Source organism: Lolium rigidum, chromosome 4 (genome assembly GCF_022539505.1).
Source record: "Lolium rigidum isolate FL_2022 chromosome 4, APGP_CSIRO_Lrig_0.1, whole genome shotgun sequence".
NCBI classification, from domain to species: domain Eukaryota; kingdom Viridiplantae; phylum Streptophyta; class Magnoliopsida; order Poales; family Poaceae; genus Lolium; species Lolium rigidum.
In genome coordinates this window covers 81,361,363-81,380,122 of record NC_061511.1, presented here as the reverse complement: position 1 = coordinate 81,380,122, position 18,760 = coordinate 81,361,363, and the positions used below count along the sequence as shown (strand labels likewise).

At 47.2% G+C, this 18,760-nt stretch overlaps 2 protein-coding genes across 2 annotated transcripts; both read left to right on the top strand.

Annotated features, from left to right (window-relative positions):
* The first annotated feature begins 1,392 nt into the window (after positions 1 to 1,392).
* Positions 1,393 to 7,216, top strand: LOC124649084 (ABC transporter C family member 8-like). Its single transcript, XM_047188759.1, has 12 exons — positions 1,393 to 1,494; positions 1,587 to 3,535; positions 3,623 to 3,943; positions 4,033 to 4,119; positions 4,377 to 4,979; positions 5,097 to 5,261; positions 5,340 to 5,634; positions 5,777 to 5,991; positions 6,075 to 6,380; positions 6,476 to 6,539; positions 6,619 to 6,858; positions 7,049 to 7,216. Exons 1-12 carry the CDS (start codon positions 1,488 to 1,490, stop codon positions 7,144 to 7,146), a joined length of 4,350 nt encoding a protein of 1,449 aa, XP_047044715.1. The 5' UTR covers positions 1,393 to 1,487; the 3' UTR covers positions 7,147 to 7,216.
* A 7,217-nt stretch (positions 7,217 to 14,433) lies between these two features.
* Positions 14,434 to 15,459, top strand: LOC124705876 (transcription factor MYBS3-like). The gene is made up of 3 exons (XM_047237565.1): positions 14,434 to 14,776; positions 14,901 to 15,097; positions 15,172 to 15,459. The coding sequence occupies exons 1-3, from the start codon at positions 14,434 to 14,436 to the stop codon at positions 15,457 to 15,459; spliced, it is 828 nt and encodes a 275-aa protein (XP_047093521.1).
* Positions 15,460 to 18,760: the final 3,301 nt, after the last annotated feature.

Here is an 18,760-nt window from a genome sequence, read left to right as displayed (position 1 = left end):
CTCGGCAATGACCCGATCATTAACATGTAATCCAAAATCCATTGTGCTAGTCTTAGGTCATCTGAGAATTAAGTTAGTTCTACATTGATCATATAACTGTTAGCTTTATTTCATGATTCGTGCACAGAAGAATTTACAAATAGGTAGACTTGTAAGTTGGCACGGGAAGCTCACGGCGCCGCCAGGCCCATCAGATCAAACGGAGCTTCATTGATTAAGTAATGGGATTACAATCTTTCGACAGGAAGACTTATCTAGCTATAAACAGACACCCACAAGTTCGAGGAGAAACATCACGGATAGAAGGGGTCTACTCGCTACCGCCGCCACCGGATCGAGGCCTATCTCCATGGCGATGCACTACGGGAAAAAATGTCTTTGCCGTGCAACTATTTGCACGGTAAAGGGCCTTATATGCACGGCAAAGGCTTTGCCGTGTGTTGCCGCACGGCAAAGACCGCACGATAAAGTCATTGACGGCAAAGGCTTCTTTGCCGTGCGCCTCACCAATGTTGCACGGCAAAGGTCTTTGCCGTGCGACGCCGCACGACAAAGGTCGCTTCTTTGCCGTGTGCTAAATATGTTTTATCTATAAAAAAAGCTCCAAACTGATCGGTCTGGGATTTGAACCTAGGACGCAGAGTAGGAAAAGCATGCAACCTTGCCACTGAGCTAAGCGTTCGTTTGTTGATAACTATACCACGCCACACTTTTTGAGCTGAGAAGAAATCCAGTTTTTACATCTTTGCCGTGCGCTTACACTAGGCAAAGGCTTGCTTTGCCGTGTGTTTGTTAAAAACACTAGGCAAAGACTTGCTTTGCCGTGCGTTTGTTAAAAACACTAGGCAAAGGCGTGCACGGCGATGCCTTTTGTGCTTTGCCGTGTGTCAACGTCTTTGCCGTGCAGTCTATCTTTGCCGTGCGCTATGTTGATCCTTTGCCGTGCAACTTTCTTTGCCGTGCGCTCTCTTCCGTCGTTGCCGTGAATCAAATCTTTGCCGTGCGCTTGTGTCTCTGTTTCCCGTGGCCAAAATCTTTGCCGTGCATTTTTCTACGTGCGCACTGCAAGAAAATCTTTGCCGTGCGAAAACACACGGCAAAAATGCAATGCACGGTAACTGCATTTTTTCCCGTAGTAATGGCGGCCGGCGCCATGCCCCAGAGGGACTAGAACCACATGCCTAATGAGTTTACCATGGTATATGAGAGAGTTGAAGTTAATTTACGTCTTGTTTTGTTTTGCCGCGTTGTTTTCTTTTCCTCTTTGTCGCTTTACTACTGTGTTTTTCCTTGGTGTCGTGCGAATCAGATCCATATGGTGTCGATCGCGCCAAGCCAACCTGTCGTCTACAAAATGGCCACAGCCGCAAACCTTTCAGTGGAGTGTCAGCTATCGAATCCACGTCCTCTCTGCATATGCATCCTCCTACAGGACAAACAATCTCTTCTCGTTTTATTCAGTCTTTCTGTAACTGAGCAGAAGAAGCATGCGAGGTTACCAACTCCGCCTCCTCATCCCTCTGCATCAAAATCATGCTTGTCGTGTTCCTGAACAAGATTTGCCAACCCCAAATTTACAATTGCAGGTACACCATTTTTGCTGGCATCAGCCTGCCAAGGAGATCTCACCCTGAAGCTGGATTCTTTGTGTCTCAAGCAGATGGCGCTGATCGACCTCGTGAACCTTCTTCTCCTCGCCATTTACATCCTGAGCTTGCTGATCGCCGCTTGCACCAGGCAGTTCAGGTTCAGGGGAAGCGACGTTCCCTTGCCGTGCGCGCTAGCTTCTCCCTGCTGCGCGCTCTTTGGCATTGCATGCTTCTTCCTGGGAGCATGGACGACCCTCTCGCCCCACGGAACAGAGCTCTTCGTCAGAGGCTTGGTCTGGGTGCTCTTGTCGGTTTCCTTGGTCTTCCGTCCGACGAGACTCTCCGGGGCTCTGGCGATGGCGTGGTGGGCGCTGGACGCGATCCTGATCACGGCTTACAGCTTGGAGAAAATCGTGACGGGGCGAAATCTGCGAGTCCTTGACGTGTTGTCATGGGCTCTCAGCTTGCTGCTTCTCGTGTGCGCGATCGGAGTTTGCAGAGCCCGCCATGGTGCCGCCGCCACCGCCAGCGCCAGAGGTGGCGAAGAGTCCGAGCCTCTCCTTGCACCGGGAGGCAGGGAGAGGCGAACTTTCGGCGATGCCGGATTCTTCAGCCGCCTCACGTTCACGTGGATGGACTCTCTGCTTCGCCTGGGGCACTCCAAACCGCTCGACCTCGGCGACATCCCGCCGCTGGACGCCGATGACGAGGCGGCGGAGGCGTGCCGGACGTTCCTCGCCGAATGGCACCGGCGGAGGGAGCCGTTGAAGAGCACAAGCAACCTCGTGCTTCTGGTGCTCGCCGAGTGCCACAAGAAGGAGCTTTTCTTCACGGCGCTGTACACACTTCTCCGCACTCTGTCATTCGCCGCGTCTCCGGTGATGCTGTACTGCTTCGTGTCCTACTCCGACAGGCCTGTGCGGGATCTCGGCACCGGGCTCGCGCTCATCGCCGGCCTGGTGGTAATGAAGCTTGTGGAGTCGCTGTCGCAGAGGCACTGGTTCTTCGGGTCGAGGCGGCTTGGCATGCGCATGCGCTCGGCGCTCATGGCCGCCGTCTTCGAGAAGCAGCTGCGATTGTCCAACGAGGGGCGGGGCCGCCACTCCGCCGGCGAGATCACCAACTACATCGCGGTTGACGCGTATCGGCTAGGCGAGTTCCCGTTCTGGCTGCACCTAGGGTGGAGCATGCCGGTGCAGCTCGCCCTCGCTATCGCGATCCTCTTCTGGACCGTCGGCGCCGGCGCGCTCCCGGGGCTGGCACCCGTCGCCGTTTGCGGCGTGCTCAACGTCCCCTTCGCCAAGGTGCTGCAGCGGTACCAGTCGAAATTCATGCAGGCGCAGGACGAGCGGCAGCGCGCCACGGCGGAGGTGCTCAACAGCATGAAGGTCGTGAAGCTGCAGTCATGGGAGGAACAGTTCAGGGCGACGGTGCAGCGGCTGCGCGACGTCGAGGTGCGTTGGCTCGCCGAGACGCAGACCAAGAAGGCCTACGGCAGCGCCCTGTACTGGGTGTCGCCGACCGTCATCTCCGCCGTGATCTTGGCGGGCACGGCCGCGTTCCAGAGCGCGCCCTTGGACGCTGGTGTTGTGTTCACCATACTCGCCACCATGCGCGTCGTCTCGGAGCCGATGAGGATGCTGCCGGAGGTGCTTTCCGTCATGATCCAGGTCAAGGTGTCGCTGGACCGCATCGGGAAGTTCCTAGCCGAGGACGAGTTCCGGGAGGACGCCGTCGACAGGACTGGCATGCCGGCCTCCGATACGAGCCTAGCCGTGCACAAGGGTATCTTCAGCTGGGAGCCTAGCAAGGGCAGTGCAACTCTGAGAGACATCAACATCACCGCAATGCGCGGTCAGAAGATCGCAGTCTGCGGCCCAGTCGGCGCCGGCAAATCATCGTTGCTGTGTGCAACGCTTGGCGAGATACCAAGAATGTCTGGATCAGTACGTTTGCATCAAAACATGTTATCAAATGAGGAAGTGATCACGGTCACCATGAAACTGATCTTCTTTACCATTTATCTTCTTCAGGTGGCCGTGTCTGGCTCAGTCGCCTACGTTTCGCAGACGTCGTGGATCCAGAGCGGCACGGTGCGCGACAACATCCTCTTCGGGAAGCCGATGAACGGTCAGGACTACGAGAGGGCCGTCAAGTGCTGCGCGTTGGACAAGGACATGGACAGCTTCCCGCACGGCGACCTGACGGAGATCGGGCAGAGAGGCCTCAACATGAGCGGGGGCCAGAAGCAAAGGATTCAGCTCGCAAGGGCTGTCTACAACGACGCAGATGTCTACCTCCTCGACGATCCTTTCAGCGCCGTCGACGCGCATACCGCTGCAACCCTTTTCAATGTCAGGATCCTTCTCATTCTCAATTCCATTCTTGCAGCTTAATTATGAATGGTCGTTTCATGTATGCGACTTTACCTTTGTATTTGTAGGATTGTGTCATGGAAGCCCTTGAAGAGAAGACGGTCATACTTGTCACACACCAAGTTGAGTTCCTCTCCAAGGTTGACAGGATTTTGGTAGGTTTGCTGTCTGCAAAATGCTTTAAAAACTTAATCTATCAAGATGTTCCATGGCATTATATAACGAGATTAACTAACTTCCTTTCTCAGTTAAGTTTTACATCATTTGATTTGCATCGTGATTGGTTCTAGTCATGAGTTGCAATTGATGACATCATCTAACTGGGAACAAAGTTCGTTCGAAATAGGCACACCCTTATATAACAGCACATTTATTTGCGAAAGATTATATAACAGCACATTGTTCTCCTTAGGTTATGGAAAGTGGGGAGATAACTCAGGAGGGAAATTATGAGGAGCTTCTGCAGTCGGGCACGGCCTTCGAACAGCTTGTCAATGCTCACAAGGACTCAAAGACAACACTGGACTCCCAGGATCAAGGCGATGTAGTGAAAGAATCAGGCATGATTCAGTACCAACTACCAATGATTCAGCAGACCAGCGAGGCGGAAATCTCCACCGGTAACCTGCCCTCGGTTCAGCTGACTGAAGAGGAGAAGAGGGAGCTGGGAGAAGCTGGACTGAAACCGTACAAGGACTACGTGTCGGTGTCCAAAGCCCGGTTCCTCCTCGTCCTGTTAATCCTTGCACAGTGCGTGTTCGTCGTCCTCCAATGCCTTGCAACTTACTGGCTCGCATTGACAGTTCAGAATCATCGGTTCAGCGTCGCGATCGTCGTAGGAGTCTATGCGGTGATGGCAACCGTCAGCTGCATCTTTGCTTATGTGAGGAGTCTTCTTGCTGCCCACTTCGGCCTAAAGGCGTCAAGGGAGTTCTTTTCCGGTTTCATGGATTCGGTGTTTAAGGCCCCCATGCTGTTCTTCGATTCTACCCCAACAGGAAGGATCATGACCAGGGTATGCATTTTCAACAGGTTTCAGTTTTTTTATTCATACTTATTTATGCTGATGTTACTGCAGATTTTTAGGCTGACTTTTTTTGCGGTCTGATTTTGTGCATCGTGGATTATGCAGGCTTCGTCAGACTTTTGCATCTTAGATTTCGACATCCCGTTTACGATGAGCTTTGTGATCTCTGGCACGATTGAAGTAGCAGGAACCTTAGTCATAATGATCATGGTTACATGGCAAGTTGTGATGGTTGCTATTCCTGCGTTGATTGGGGTGCTGTGCATTCAGGTGAGCACGCATCATGTCGCAACTCTCGATTCATGTTCTTGTGCACAGCCAATGTGAACAATTGTTATATCGTTCCAGAGATACTACATTGCCTCGGCTAGGGAGTTGGTGAGGATCAACGGCACCACAAAGGCTCCTGTCATGAACTATGCAGCTGAGTCGATGCTTGGAGTGATCACCATAAGGGCCTTTGCCGCTACAAATAGGTTCATTAAGACAAATCTTCAACTCATCGACACGGATGCAACACTCTTCTTCTACACAAATGCAGCACTAGAGTGGGTACTTCTGCGTGTCGAGGCTCTGCAGATCTTGGTCATTGTTACATCGTCCATTCTTCTCGTCATTCTACCGGAGGGAGCAGTTGCTCCAGGTAGACATCAATTATTCATGATTGAGAACATCATTTGTACAACTTTCAGAAATATTAATGCTCAAAAATAATAATTTAGAAATATTGGTAATGTGAGATTATGTTCTTGTCACTGAATTCTTCTCTTTTCATATTTATGCAGGTTTTCTTGGGCTATGCCTCTCATACGCATTGACGCTTTCTTCTGCGCAAGTGTTCTTGACACGATTCTACTCAAATCTGGAAAATTCTATCATATCAGTGGAGAGAATCAAACAGTACATGAATCTACCATCTGAGCCTCCCGCAGTTATCAGTGACAAAAGGCCTCACCCTTCGTGGCCATCTGAAGGAAAGATAGAGTTGGAAAATTTGAGAGTAAGAAAGTGAAAATCAAGCAAGATACGGCGACTCATCTGATATTCTGACATTTCATATATATCTCCTGCATGTTTCTTCAGGTCAAGTACCGTCAAAACGCACCTATGGTTTTGCGTGGGATCACGTGCACATTTGCAGCTGGGCACAAGGTTGGAGTTGTTGGAAGAACCGGGAGCGGGAAGACCACTCTTCTTAGCGCATTGTTCCGCCTCATCGACCCATCCAGTGGGCGAATTCTTATCGACGATGTTGACATCTGCACAATAGGACTGAAGGATCTTAGGATGAAACTCAGCATCATTCCTCAGGAGCCAACCCTTTTCAGAGGCAGTGTTAGGAGCAACGTTGATCCTCTGGGTCTGTACACAGACCAGGATATCTGGGAGGTCAGTACTTTCAACTATATTAGCATTGTACTTCACTATATTAGCATTGTACTTTCTGGCACACATTTGTTAATCCTGATCTTAGCATGTTGCAGGCATTGGATAAGTGCCAGTTGAAAAAGACAATCAGTGTCCTTCCTGGGCTACTTGAATCACCAGGTTAGACCATTATCCAGAATTCTGAATATTTAGTAAGTCTTTCATGAACTCCCATCTGATTCCATCTATGCATCTTCAGTCAGCGATGATGGCGAGAACTGGAGCGCTGGCCAACGGCAGCTCTTCTGCCTCGCACGCGTTCTCCTCCGCAGAAACAGGATCCTGGTCCTCGATGAGGCGACGGCGTCCATCGACTCAGCCACCGACGCCATCCTGCAGAGGGTCATCAAACATGAGTTTTCAGGGTGCACGGTGATCACCATAGCGCACAGGGTTCCTACAGTCACAGACAGTGACATGGTCATGGTTCTTTCCTACGGTAAGCACCTCAATGGACTACTAAATTCTCTTGGAGCGCAAGAGATATCTTCTAACAAATGTCTAAGATTGAATAGGTGTAAAGTACATAGATTCTTTTAGATAATCACCGATAATTTATCGGAAAATAAGATAACACACAGAAATGGACCCTGCTTGATTGAACTATATATGCCACTTGTTTATTGCAGGCAAACTTGTAGAGTACGACAGGCCATCAAGGCTGATGGAAAATGAGGACTCCGCCTTCTGTAAGCTCGTCGCCGAGTACTGGTCCAACTACAAGTGAACCTCCAACGCAACATGGTGAATTGTTGGGCCATCCAAATAGCAACAGGGCGGCAAGTTTGTCAGCTGTAGGGGAACTATTTACTTTGAAATACATGATGGAAATGTATAATTGATCTGAAATGTAGATTCGACAAAAGAAATTCTATTTTCTGTTACACTGATTTTTCCCCGATAAGGGACACTTTATTGAACTCACACCAGGCTCATGCATAGTTAAGATGCACAGAGCCACATAATAGTAATAAAAAATGAAAGTTGGAACAGTACACATATTTGGAAAACATGTAAAATGGCTAAGACGATGGGGGCGATTCCATACTACATTGCCATCCGTGTAGAATGAACATATTTCTCACCTCCTTTTTCAACCACCACGGTAAACACGTCTCCATTCTCAGTAGTTATAGAGAAGACCACAAATTAAGAAAATAGGTACACCACAAACAAAAGAAAATATTTTTTTATCATTAAAAATCAAATTATTTCTCCATAGCCAGAGCAACCATATTACATCAGTACATGAATAGCGCGCTACGCCGACGGCCGGAACCGTCAGCGTAGCGCGCCGTTCCTGTAGTGTGGCAATCGCTTCCATACTAATAGAAACAAAATGTACTTGTGATCTATTTCACGCAATCAGCTGTCAAATATGTTTGCAACCCTGTGTATGATGGGTACAGGTTAGAAGCCATATTGATATAGAACAGACTTGAACTTGCATTGAAAAATAAGGACTCCACCTGTCCTCTCCTCCTCCCTCGCATTGGCATGGCCGGGCGGGTGGGGATGGGGGTGGATCTTCGTGCTGCTCCTCCTCAAGATCTGGGACCACGGCACCAAGGGCGGCAGCCCTGGATGGCGATGGTGGTGACGGCGCCGACCTGGTGGCAGGTGGCGGGCGTCAGGTGCCGCTGACCGTGGCACCGCGGTGGTGGTCTTCTCTCTCGCCGGAGAAGATTGGCTAGTTGTGTGGCTAGCCGTGGCAGATCTTGCGATCCGTCGCCTAGCTCCCGATGGTGAGGCGCAGCTGCCGGTGAAAGCCGGTCCGGACTTCGGTCATGGCGAATGATGGCGGCGCCTTTCATCGTTACCTTGTTGAAGGCATTGTCTCTGCAGTCTGCGTTTCTTTGCCTGGGCTGCTCCAGGGGAAACCCTATACCCGGGTCTCCCGGATCGGACGATAGTGGCACACAACACCGTTCCCCCTGTTGGGGGTATCGTTTTCGGAGCAGACAACAGATGGCGGTGGTGCTGAGGTGGAGCGGTGTGCTTTTGTTGTGTCGGCGTCGTCGAGTCGCCGAGGCATGGTGCAGTGTTGTCTTGGGACGGATGCAGTGTGATGGACATGCGCAGGATGGTGGAGTCGTCTGGCGCCGTGGCGGCATCGATGGCAGGCCTGACATGGTCAATGCGAGGATTTCTCTTGAAGATGGAGTCGAGGAAGACGGCGGTAGCAACTTCTATGGTGTGTGCGTTGGCGTATGTTGAGAGTTTGGTTAACTGGATGTGCTTCTCATCTGCTATTGGGCGGTCTGGGAAGGCATTTGGTTTTTGGATGATATGAGTTGGTGATTGTCACCCCCTTCATCCCTCTGTAGGTTTAGCGAGGTGGCTTCGAGTTTGATCTTTTGTATTTCTCTTGTAAGGTGTTGTGAATAATCAGTCGTGTGCATTTCTTGGATGCAGAAACTGGGGCGATATTTCCCCATTTCAAAAAAAAAACCCTTCTTAAGCTACTCGCTGAGTAATGGTCCAACTACAACTACAAGTGAACCTGCAAAGTAACCCAACGACTTGTTTTTGAGGAAAAACCTTATGAATTGTTAGGTCAACCAAATTCTCGTCAGGTGTAGGATTCAACTCTTCTCTCCAAAATTAAGCTTGTTCCATTTACTTTTTCATCCAGCTGCTCAACGGAATATCCTATTTAGTGAATTCCACCTTTAACTCTTAGTTGTGCATCTTTTTAATTTCAACGAAATATCCTATTTAGTGAGAGTTCTCTACAGAACATCCTATGTAAGAAACTATGAAACCGGTTTTACACCATTTAAGCATTTTGTCTGTTCTCTTAGATTTTTTTTTTGGAGAGGTCTGTTCTCTTAGATAGGATCGGCATGTTAGGTCTATGTGACGTGACAACAGTGCGTAAGGTTGAGTGATAAGGGGATCCCAGCAGATCCTCCTACGGTGTTGTTTGATCTTTCACCGCGAGAACCCGGTAGATAGATGCCTTTAATTACGCACGGAACGCAACCTAAAGTAGGGGTTAAATTCAGCAAACAACATGATGGAGAGATCACCACGCATCAAGACCAAAGCACGACAATCCTTGATGAACACAAGAACCTCCGCAGCAACTATAATAGATAAACGGCGGTGCCGTTCCTGGAGGGATGCTTCACCAAGCACACACGCAATAGCGTCTAAACTTAACTCAAAACTAGTTCTCACCTAAAACCCTAGCCGTCCCAGCCCTTATATGAGGGGGTTGGCCGGCCAGGCCTACTGCCTCTCTACCTTGATTTGGATAGGCCCAAACCAAACTGACTCAACTCAATAAAATCCCTAATTGGTCCACATATGACCATAGATTAAAATACGATAAATAAGATAACTAGCTAGGTGGAGTCGTGAAATTGGGCTTCACCTTGGCCTTCATGCCCGTATCAAATTTTGAGACAAAAAAATGCACTAGGAAAGGCAAAATGAACTACATGTGGGACATAGATAGGATCCCAATTGACGCCCTGTAGATTATGTTATAAACGCGACAAGCAAAGAACGAAGAACGATAAAAGAAAACACAACGGAGACACGAGATTTAACATGCAAAACCCCTTCCAACACAGAAGGAGAAAAAACCACGGACGCCAGCCAACAAAACTTCACTATATCAGGGAGTGTTTACAAACGTTGTGGGTTATCTTATAATCTGATAAACCCAAGCCTACCGGCAACGGGTCTCGCTCCTCTCGTCAGAAGTTATCCTCCCTTTAGTATATGAAATTGGATCACAATATAACAAACTCCACCTTGAGACAAATTTCATCTTGTAACATGAACTTGAACAATCTCCTGGACAACAAAGAAAAAAACACTTGCCGGCGCCAACAACCACTTGGGATAAACAGTTATACCAACCAAGCTTGAGCAAAGCTCAAACTTGGAAACTGAAACTGGCTTTGTCATCATATCAGCCGGATTATCATGAGTACTTATCTTGCATACCTTCAGTTTACCTTGAGAAACAATGTCGCGGACAAAATGGTACTTGATTCTTTACCAGGATTAGCCATGTATCGACTGTACAAACTCATAGCATATGATAAATCAGGATGACAACAAACCATGGCATACATCAAGTAACCAACAGCACTAGAATATGGAACTCGGGACATGTACTTAATATCTTCATTGGTACTAGGACATTGCAATGCCGATAATTTGAAGTGAGGAGCAATTGGTGTACTAACAGACTTTGCATCATGCATATTAAAACGATGAAGAATTTTCTGAATGTAATTTTGCTTACTAAGAATTAACACACTAGATTTTCTGTCTCTTGTAATTTTCATAACTAGTGTTTTCTTAGCAGCACCAAGATCATTTATCTCAAACTCGCTACTTAATTCTGACTTTAAAGTAATGATCTCTTTCTTGCTCTTGACAGCAATCAACATATCATCAACATATAACAACAAATATATTGGTGATCCATTAACAAACTTGATATAAACACAACTATCATATTGAGATCTCTTAAACTCATGTGCAAGAATAAATGAATCAAACCTTTTATACCACTATCTTGGAGACTGTTTCAGACCAAAAATAGACCTCTTCAACTTACAAACAAGATCCTCCTTACCAGGAACAACAAAACCTTCAGGTTGGTCCATGTATATCTCCTCCTCAAGCTCACCATGCAGAAAAGATGTGTTTACATCTAGCTGCTCAAGCTCAAGATCATGCATAGTCACAATACCAATGAATGCACCAATGGAACTATGCTTCACAACCGGAGAGAATACATCATTATAATCAATACCTGGAATTTGGCTAAAATCTTTTGCTACTAACCTTGCCTTAAACCTCGGAGGATCATTAGGAGACAAACCTTCCATTTTTTTAAATATCCACTTACAGTGGACATCCTTATTTTGTTTAGGCAAGCGCACAACATCCCATGTGTCATTCTTGCCAAGCGATTGCATTTCCTCTTGCATAGAAGAAATCCACTTCATGCGGTCAACGGATGCAACGGCCTCAGCATATGTAGCAGGTTCAGTATCATGCTCCTGCTGTTCAGCAAAACTCAAAGCATGATGAACAAGATTACACTCTTCAATGAAACGAGGACGTGGACCTTTGTTACGCCTCGGTCTATCAGCAGCAATGGAACTATTTGTTTGCTGCAAAACAGGTGGTGTGTGCTGAACAATAATGTTATCAATTTCAGCAACATCATTTTCTTTCTCCTCCACGTGCTCCACCTGCACGCTGATCCTTTGTTTCTCATCATCAGAATTATCAGAAAAATCAACAGCATCAGTAACATCTGTAGATAAACTCTTATAAAACATGACAACCTCATTAAAGACAACATGCCTATTATGCAAAACTTTCTTAGTTTCAGGATTCCATAACTTATATGCCTTAACTCCTGAACCATAACCAAGAAACACACACTTAACAGCCCTAGGCTCTAGCTTTCCATTATCAACATGAGCATAAGCAGTGCAACCAAAAACTCTCAACTATGAATAATCAGCAGGTGAACCAGACCATACCTCCATAGGAGTTTTCTTATCAAGCGGAATACAAGGTGACCTGTTTATCAAGTAACAAGCGGTGGAGGCTGCTTCAGCCCAAAAACGTCTATGCATATAAGCATTGGACAACATGCAGCGAGCCTTGGAGATGATGGTTTTGTTCATCCTCTCCGCGACACCATTCTGCTGATGAGTATATGAGATGGTGTGGTGCCTGACAATGCCTTCGTTACTTCAACAATCAAATAGTAGAACAAAACTCCATGCCATTGCCAGTACGAAGTAATTTAACTTTCTTTTTTGTTTGCTTCTGTACCATAACTTTCCACTTTATAAAAGCATCAAACACATCAGATTTATGTTTCAGAAAGAAAGGTCACACTTTTCTAGAGTAATCATCTATGATAGTAAGCATGTAATTTGCACCACCAAGAGAAGTCTTGCGGGAAGGTCCCCACACATCAGCATGCACATAATCTAAAATCCCTTTAGTGGTATGAATGGAAGTATTGAATTTAACTCCCTTATGCTTACAAAAAATGCAGTGCTCACAGAACTCAAACTTACTAAAATTGCAGCCATCTAGCAGGTCTCTCCTGTGCAATTCTCCCATGCCATATTCACTCACATGTCCAAGACGCATATGCCACAGATTAATTTTACCAGGTTCATCAGGAATAATAGCAGCAGCAATACCAGACAAAGTGCTACCTCTAAGAACATATAATTTTGCAGAATTCATATCACCAATCATGTGAACGGGGGAACCTTTTGATACCTTCATAACTCCGCGAGAGCCGGAGTGTTTGTACCCTTCAACATCAAGGGTACTCTGAGATATCAGATTTCTGGCCATACCAGGTATGTGTCTCACATCTGTCAGAGTGTGTGTCATGCCATCATGCACCTTGATCTGAATGGAGCCAATGCCTACGATCTTACGTGGGTTGTTATCTCCCATACGCACAACATCTCCACTCTGCACAAACTCATAATAACTGAATCAGTCTTTGTTACAGCAAATATGAAATGAATATGCAGAATCAAGGATGCACTTATCATTACCAAAACACAACCAACAAACACAACTAGACAATCACCATCGAAATTATCACTGGAAACAACAGCAGCCTTACCATCACCATCGGATTTGTTTTTTGGTTGGTAAGTACCGTTTCTTTTCTCTTTGTTCTGCAACTTCCAGCAATCATCAATATTGTGATTAGTTTTCTTACAATACTTGCAGAACTTAGCATCTCGTCCCTTGGAATTTGAGTGATCTTTGTCGGTCTTGCTCTTATCTCTGTTGTAGTTGTTGTAGTTGTTGTTTCTGTTCTCGGTCCTGCCTTGGACCTGCAGTGCTTCTGCCTTAGATGACGAACCCTCTGTCTGCACCATAGATTTCATTTTTTCCTCTACTGGAGGGCCTCATAAACTTCAGCAAGGGTTAGTTCATCACGGCTGTATAACAAGGTGTCTCGAAAATTCGCAAAAGAATTAGACAGTGAGACTAATAGTATAAGAGCGAGATCCTCATCCTCATAATTTACCTCCATGGATAGCAAATCAGAAACGATCTCTCTAAAGATCGATAGGTGATTCATCATTGACGCACCTTCTTGCAGCTTGTGCGAGAAAAACTTCATCTTCACGTGCATCTTACTGGTTAGATCTTTAGATATGTAGATCGATTCCAGTTTCAACCACAGCGCCGCTGCGGATTTCTCAGCCAGCACTTCATGCAAGATATAGTTGTATAGATGAAGCTGAATTAATGAAAAAGCCTTACGGTCTTTCCTCTTTTCATCGTCGGTCCAGGTCTTGGCATCTTTCTTGCCAAATCCATCAAGAGCTTCATCTAGATCAGAAGATTGGGTAAGGACCGTTCTCATCTTCACTTGCCACAGAGAAAATCTCGTGGTATAATCTACCTGCGGTAGATCGAATTTCAAGGAAGACATGTCACAAACCCTAGATTGAAACACGGGCTCTGATACCACTTGTTATAAACGCGATAAGCAAAGAACGAAGAACGATAAAAGAAAACACAGCGGAGACACGAAATTTAACGTGGAAAATCCCTTCCAACACAGAAGGGGAAAAACCACGGGCGCGAACCAGCAAAACGTCACTATATCGGGGAGTGTTTACAAACGCCATGGTTTATCTTAGAATCTGATAAACTTCAGTCGGCAGCTTACAAGATGTATATATAGGCGGTGGCAACGATCCGTACCGCAGGGGGCTGCCTCCCCACGCCCCCCCCCCCTCGCAGGCATCCCTGTAGGGCACGACGTATATACCGGCGACGGGCCTCGCTCCGCTCGTCAGAAGTTAGCCTCCCTTTAGTATATGAATTTGGATCACAATATAACAAATTACACTAGCTCATCTGGTCACACAAATGCAACTAGTCCCTCTCCCTATATATATTACCCTCTATGTTTCTGGGCTCCTCGCAGACTTCATTTTCGTGTGTCCTTGTACCATCCATCAGCGAGAGGCAAGGGATGGCTAGGAAGTGCTCAAGTTGTGGAAACAACGGCCACAACTCCAGGACATGCAGTGGCAATACAGGCATGGAGGACAGTAGTATCGGTGGGGATTCAACTTGTTGTGGCCTGAGGCTATTTGGGGTGCAGCTCCAGGTAGGTTCATCTTCTTCTCTGAAGAAATGCCTCAGCATGAAGTGCTTGTCACCGGCAACCTATTATGGAGCTACTGCTGTGTTGAGCACATCGCCTTCGGTGTCGCCGCCGTCTTCACTTGTCTCCATAGAGGAGACCACCGAGCAATTCTCCGGCGGAGATCTGTCCGATGGCCTCGTAGCCAGAGTTCAGGAAAGGAAGAAAGGTGAGCGTGAAAAGGAAACCCGTGTCGTTCTTGCACACCTGTTTAGATTGATAAAGCAGTGCGCTTATGCCAATTCCCTTACTTCTAGTATGTTCTTATGTGGCTTCGGAATAAACTGTCCCAGGAGTTCCATGGACAGAGGAAGAGCACCGGATGTTCCTTGTTGGCCTTGAAAATCTTGGGAAAGGCGACTGGCGGGGAATTTCCCGACACTTCGTCGTGTCACGGACTCCAACGCAGGTGGCCAGCCATGCACAGAAGTACTTCCTGAGGCAGTGTAGCCTCACGCAGAAGAAGAGGAGATCCGGCCTCTTTGATGCGGTAACTGAATTATCTGATGTTCAGATGTCTCGTTTCTCATGCTTTGTAAACCCAGCCATGTGTAAACTCTGCAGGTGGAAGGTGCCAAGAAGTCTGCAATAGTAAGGACATCAGTATTATCTGAAGTGCAATTGAAGGAGGCTGTTCGGCCTCCTCCATTCCTGAATTTATTGAGCAATGCATCGACAGGTAGTGATGGTGTTGCTTCACAGGCCCGTTGTTCCTCCCTAAGCTTGATGGCTCAACCTCAGGTTCACCTTAAGATGGCTGACCTCGAGCTAAAGATGTCGACATCCCGGTTATCCGACCAAGCTGGCCCGTCACCGAGCACTCCTTTATTTGGAACAATCAGGGTTACCTAATCTAGTTTATTCAGTGCGTATGGGAAAGAGGAGCGGGTCAGGCTCTGCAGCTTTATGTTGACACATCATAAAATGCCTGCTGGTTAGATTTCACAGCCTGGAGAAAGTGAAAGATGAGATCATAATATCCAGTTTGCACTTGCAGTGGGCATGACAAGACATGCAAAACCAGCACTGCTGCTCCTCACAACCATCTTTTCTCTCCTGGCCTTGATTTAAGAGAAAAGTGTGGCAAATGATTAAATATCCCTATAGATTGATTAACTATGTACACATTGAGCGAAACAAGAAATTAGCTCTGGGTGTCCTTGTTATAGCTACATGGTGTTGCTCCCGATAAAGATCTATTAAGACTGCTCAGACTAGTCACAATGGAAAGTATCATATACTAGTATCATACACATGATACTAGTTTATGATACTATCTCCACAATGTATAGTATCATAAGATAGTATCATAGTATCATCATATTTAATGTTTTGTAGAATCTCAATGCAAATGTGTGTACATGATGTATTTGCTATTAAGTTTTCTAGTTTTACGTGCTATGATACGGTATCATATTATAATACCACACCTATCTCTCACCTCATTAATTAATGCGCCACATTAGATTTTTGCCAACATGGCATGCATGATACTTCTTATGATACTCCCATTGTGGCTAACATAGCTAGTAACATCACACATCTCAAGATATTTTAGTGACATGGCATGCCAATAAATGAAGAAAGAGAGTAAGGTGGTAACTAGCTATGTTACCATAACATCACACACCCCAAGGCAAAATGAGTCTACAACATAATAAATGACACAATGCATGACATCACATATAAGTTACTACCCACTATGAAGGTAGTAACCTAGACTAGTAACATAACATATACGTAGTATTACTAGTCTAAGTTACTCCCCACTATGACCAGCCTAATCATTGCTCCTTGTTTCGGTCATCGCAAACAAAGGGAGAGACTGCTGACTGATTGGACCTCCGCCACCCTAGACGTTCATAAGTTGATCACGTGTATTGCACCTTTTATATTTTACATTTTCTATCGTTTTGGCTTCGGATATGTATGCGGCTGTATGCATCTCAGTTATGCAGAGACCGAATTAATACTTAAACCTTTTTAATAATAAAACGTCTTTTATTTAAAAAAAGCTAACTGCAGAGGTCAGAAGATGTAAGAGTGGTAGTCACTGCCAGGGAGATTGGATTAGATTTGGGTGAAACGTCTTGTAGCGCCACTCTTAGTACAGTTAACTTATGACAGACATGGATTACTTCCGTAATGAAACAAGGGTGGATGCAAGATGAAGGGACATATTCTCTTCAATTGCCCTAACTATAATTATGTTTAACGTTGAGCGCTTGGGCTTAGCCTAGTGGTTGGGGTCGCGGCGCACCCCAACGACCGGAGTTCGATTCCTATCATGGATGAATTTCGAAATTGTCACGCCAAATCCCGCTTCTACTATATCAAAAAATGTCTAGTTCCTCCTAGACACGGTTTTTTTTTTAATCCTGGCGTCAGACGAAGGAGTCCATGGCTCCAACGCAGGCCTCCTGTTTCGGGCGCTTATACTATTTCTAACGACCCGTCCGATTTTTCTGCGGCAAGGCAAATTACAACAAGCGCTGGGCGCAGGATTTTGCATCGATGCTTCTAGTTAAGCGCCTGTTGGCCAGGATCGGATGACAAAACCGCCGAACGGCCGGGAAGAAATTCCTAGCGCCCTGGATAAGAGTCTCCGTTGTACATGCCCTTAGGCTCCAGGCCTAATAAAGCATGGTTGACATTAAACAAAGGAGGCATTAAGAGACGAGGAAAGTATAGCAATCAAGCATCAAGGATAAGATTGTTTGGGGATAAAAAAAGGATATAATCATGAAAAGAAAAAAACAGAAGAAGTGATTGGTTACTGAATTTGACATCCAAATTATACATTGGGACCCTAGACAAGGTGATGTAAGTATTATTAACTAATAAAGTATGCGTGTGAGTGAGAAAGAAACCAAAAAATTTGTGCACCCCAATCTTACTTTTTGACAAGTTCATGTATGGTGGGGATAAGAGGATAGGTTTACATGATAATTGGTAGACTGCACATATCTATACCCCACTATATAATGTCCGGCCCAGTTCTGAATTGTGCCTAGCTAGAGAGTCAATTTTTATCATTGGTCTCCTAAATCTAACGGCCGATATCATCTGGATCTGCTATGAGCAGTAAACAGTAGCTGCCTCGCCCTGTCTTCTCTGGAAAAAAGGGTTTTCGTATTCACGATTTTAATGAGATATTGTATAGTTTTGAGAAGCAAGGTGGTCCTCCTCGCGTCGCCCCCTCCTGGCGACCGAGGAGGCGAAATCCTAGCTCCACGCCACCGCCGCTCCCCTCCCCTCTCTCCCCCCTCCTCGTCGCCCCCAGAGACGTCGCTGAGCTTGTCTCACGTCGCCGGTGAAGGGGCGGCGGGGATCTAAGCTCTCCCCCCCCCCCCCCGCGTGGTGTGTAGGTGGAGGATCTCCGCGCCGGGTTCATCTTGACCGAGGCGGCGGCGCTGCAGAATCCACTTGCTCCATCGGCTGGCGGCCTGAGGTAAGAGAGGTCTCTGCGGGTTTCTTCCTCGGTTGGGGCTCCGGAAACCAGGGCGGCGGCCCGGGGCTGGTGGGCGGCGTCGACTCTCCGGCAGGGTGGCGCTCGCGTGGTTGCTGGCCGCCGTGCTCGGTTGCGGGGGCAGGTGCTGGTCTGGCGTGCTGATCTCTCCGGCGTCGCGCTCACCAGATCTGAAGGCCATACTTTTGCTGCCAGATCCGTGGTCGCGCCGGTCGCCGGAGCTCGGCTGGGTGCGACACGGTGGGTTGTGGGTCTGGGGCCTCCGGGAGAAATCCCTGGCCAGAGGCCACGATGGTGGCGACGCCTACGGGCATCGCTCCCTCGGTGGAGGCGCCGTCGAGGTGGTTTCCCTTCCTCCTACCAATCCCTTGTGCCCGGTGAAAACCCAATTCCCCTCGGAATGGGAGGCGTCTACGCCTCTGGCATGGTGCCCTTCTTGAAGGCGTCGTTTTTGGGTAAAGGGGGCAGTGTGATGTTGGTCCATCTTGGAGGAAGTGGCGTGTTCCATATGCAGCGTTCTTCTTCGGTTCTCCGGCGAGGGCGCCTTTCCTTTGAGCGGTTGTTCCTTCGTGGCACCTTCAGCTTGCGTTAGGGTCGGGCGAGTTCTCATGTCCGGTGGTGGAGTTGGTCTCGTGGTGTTCTCGGCTGTTCTTGGTGGCCAAACCTGGCGTGTGCTCTTTGGTC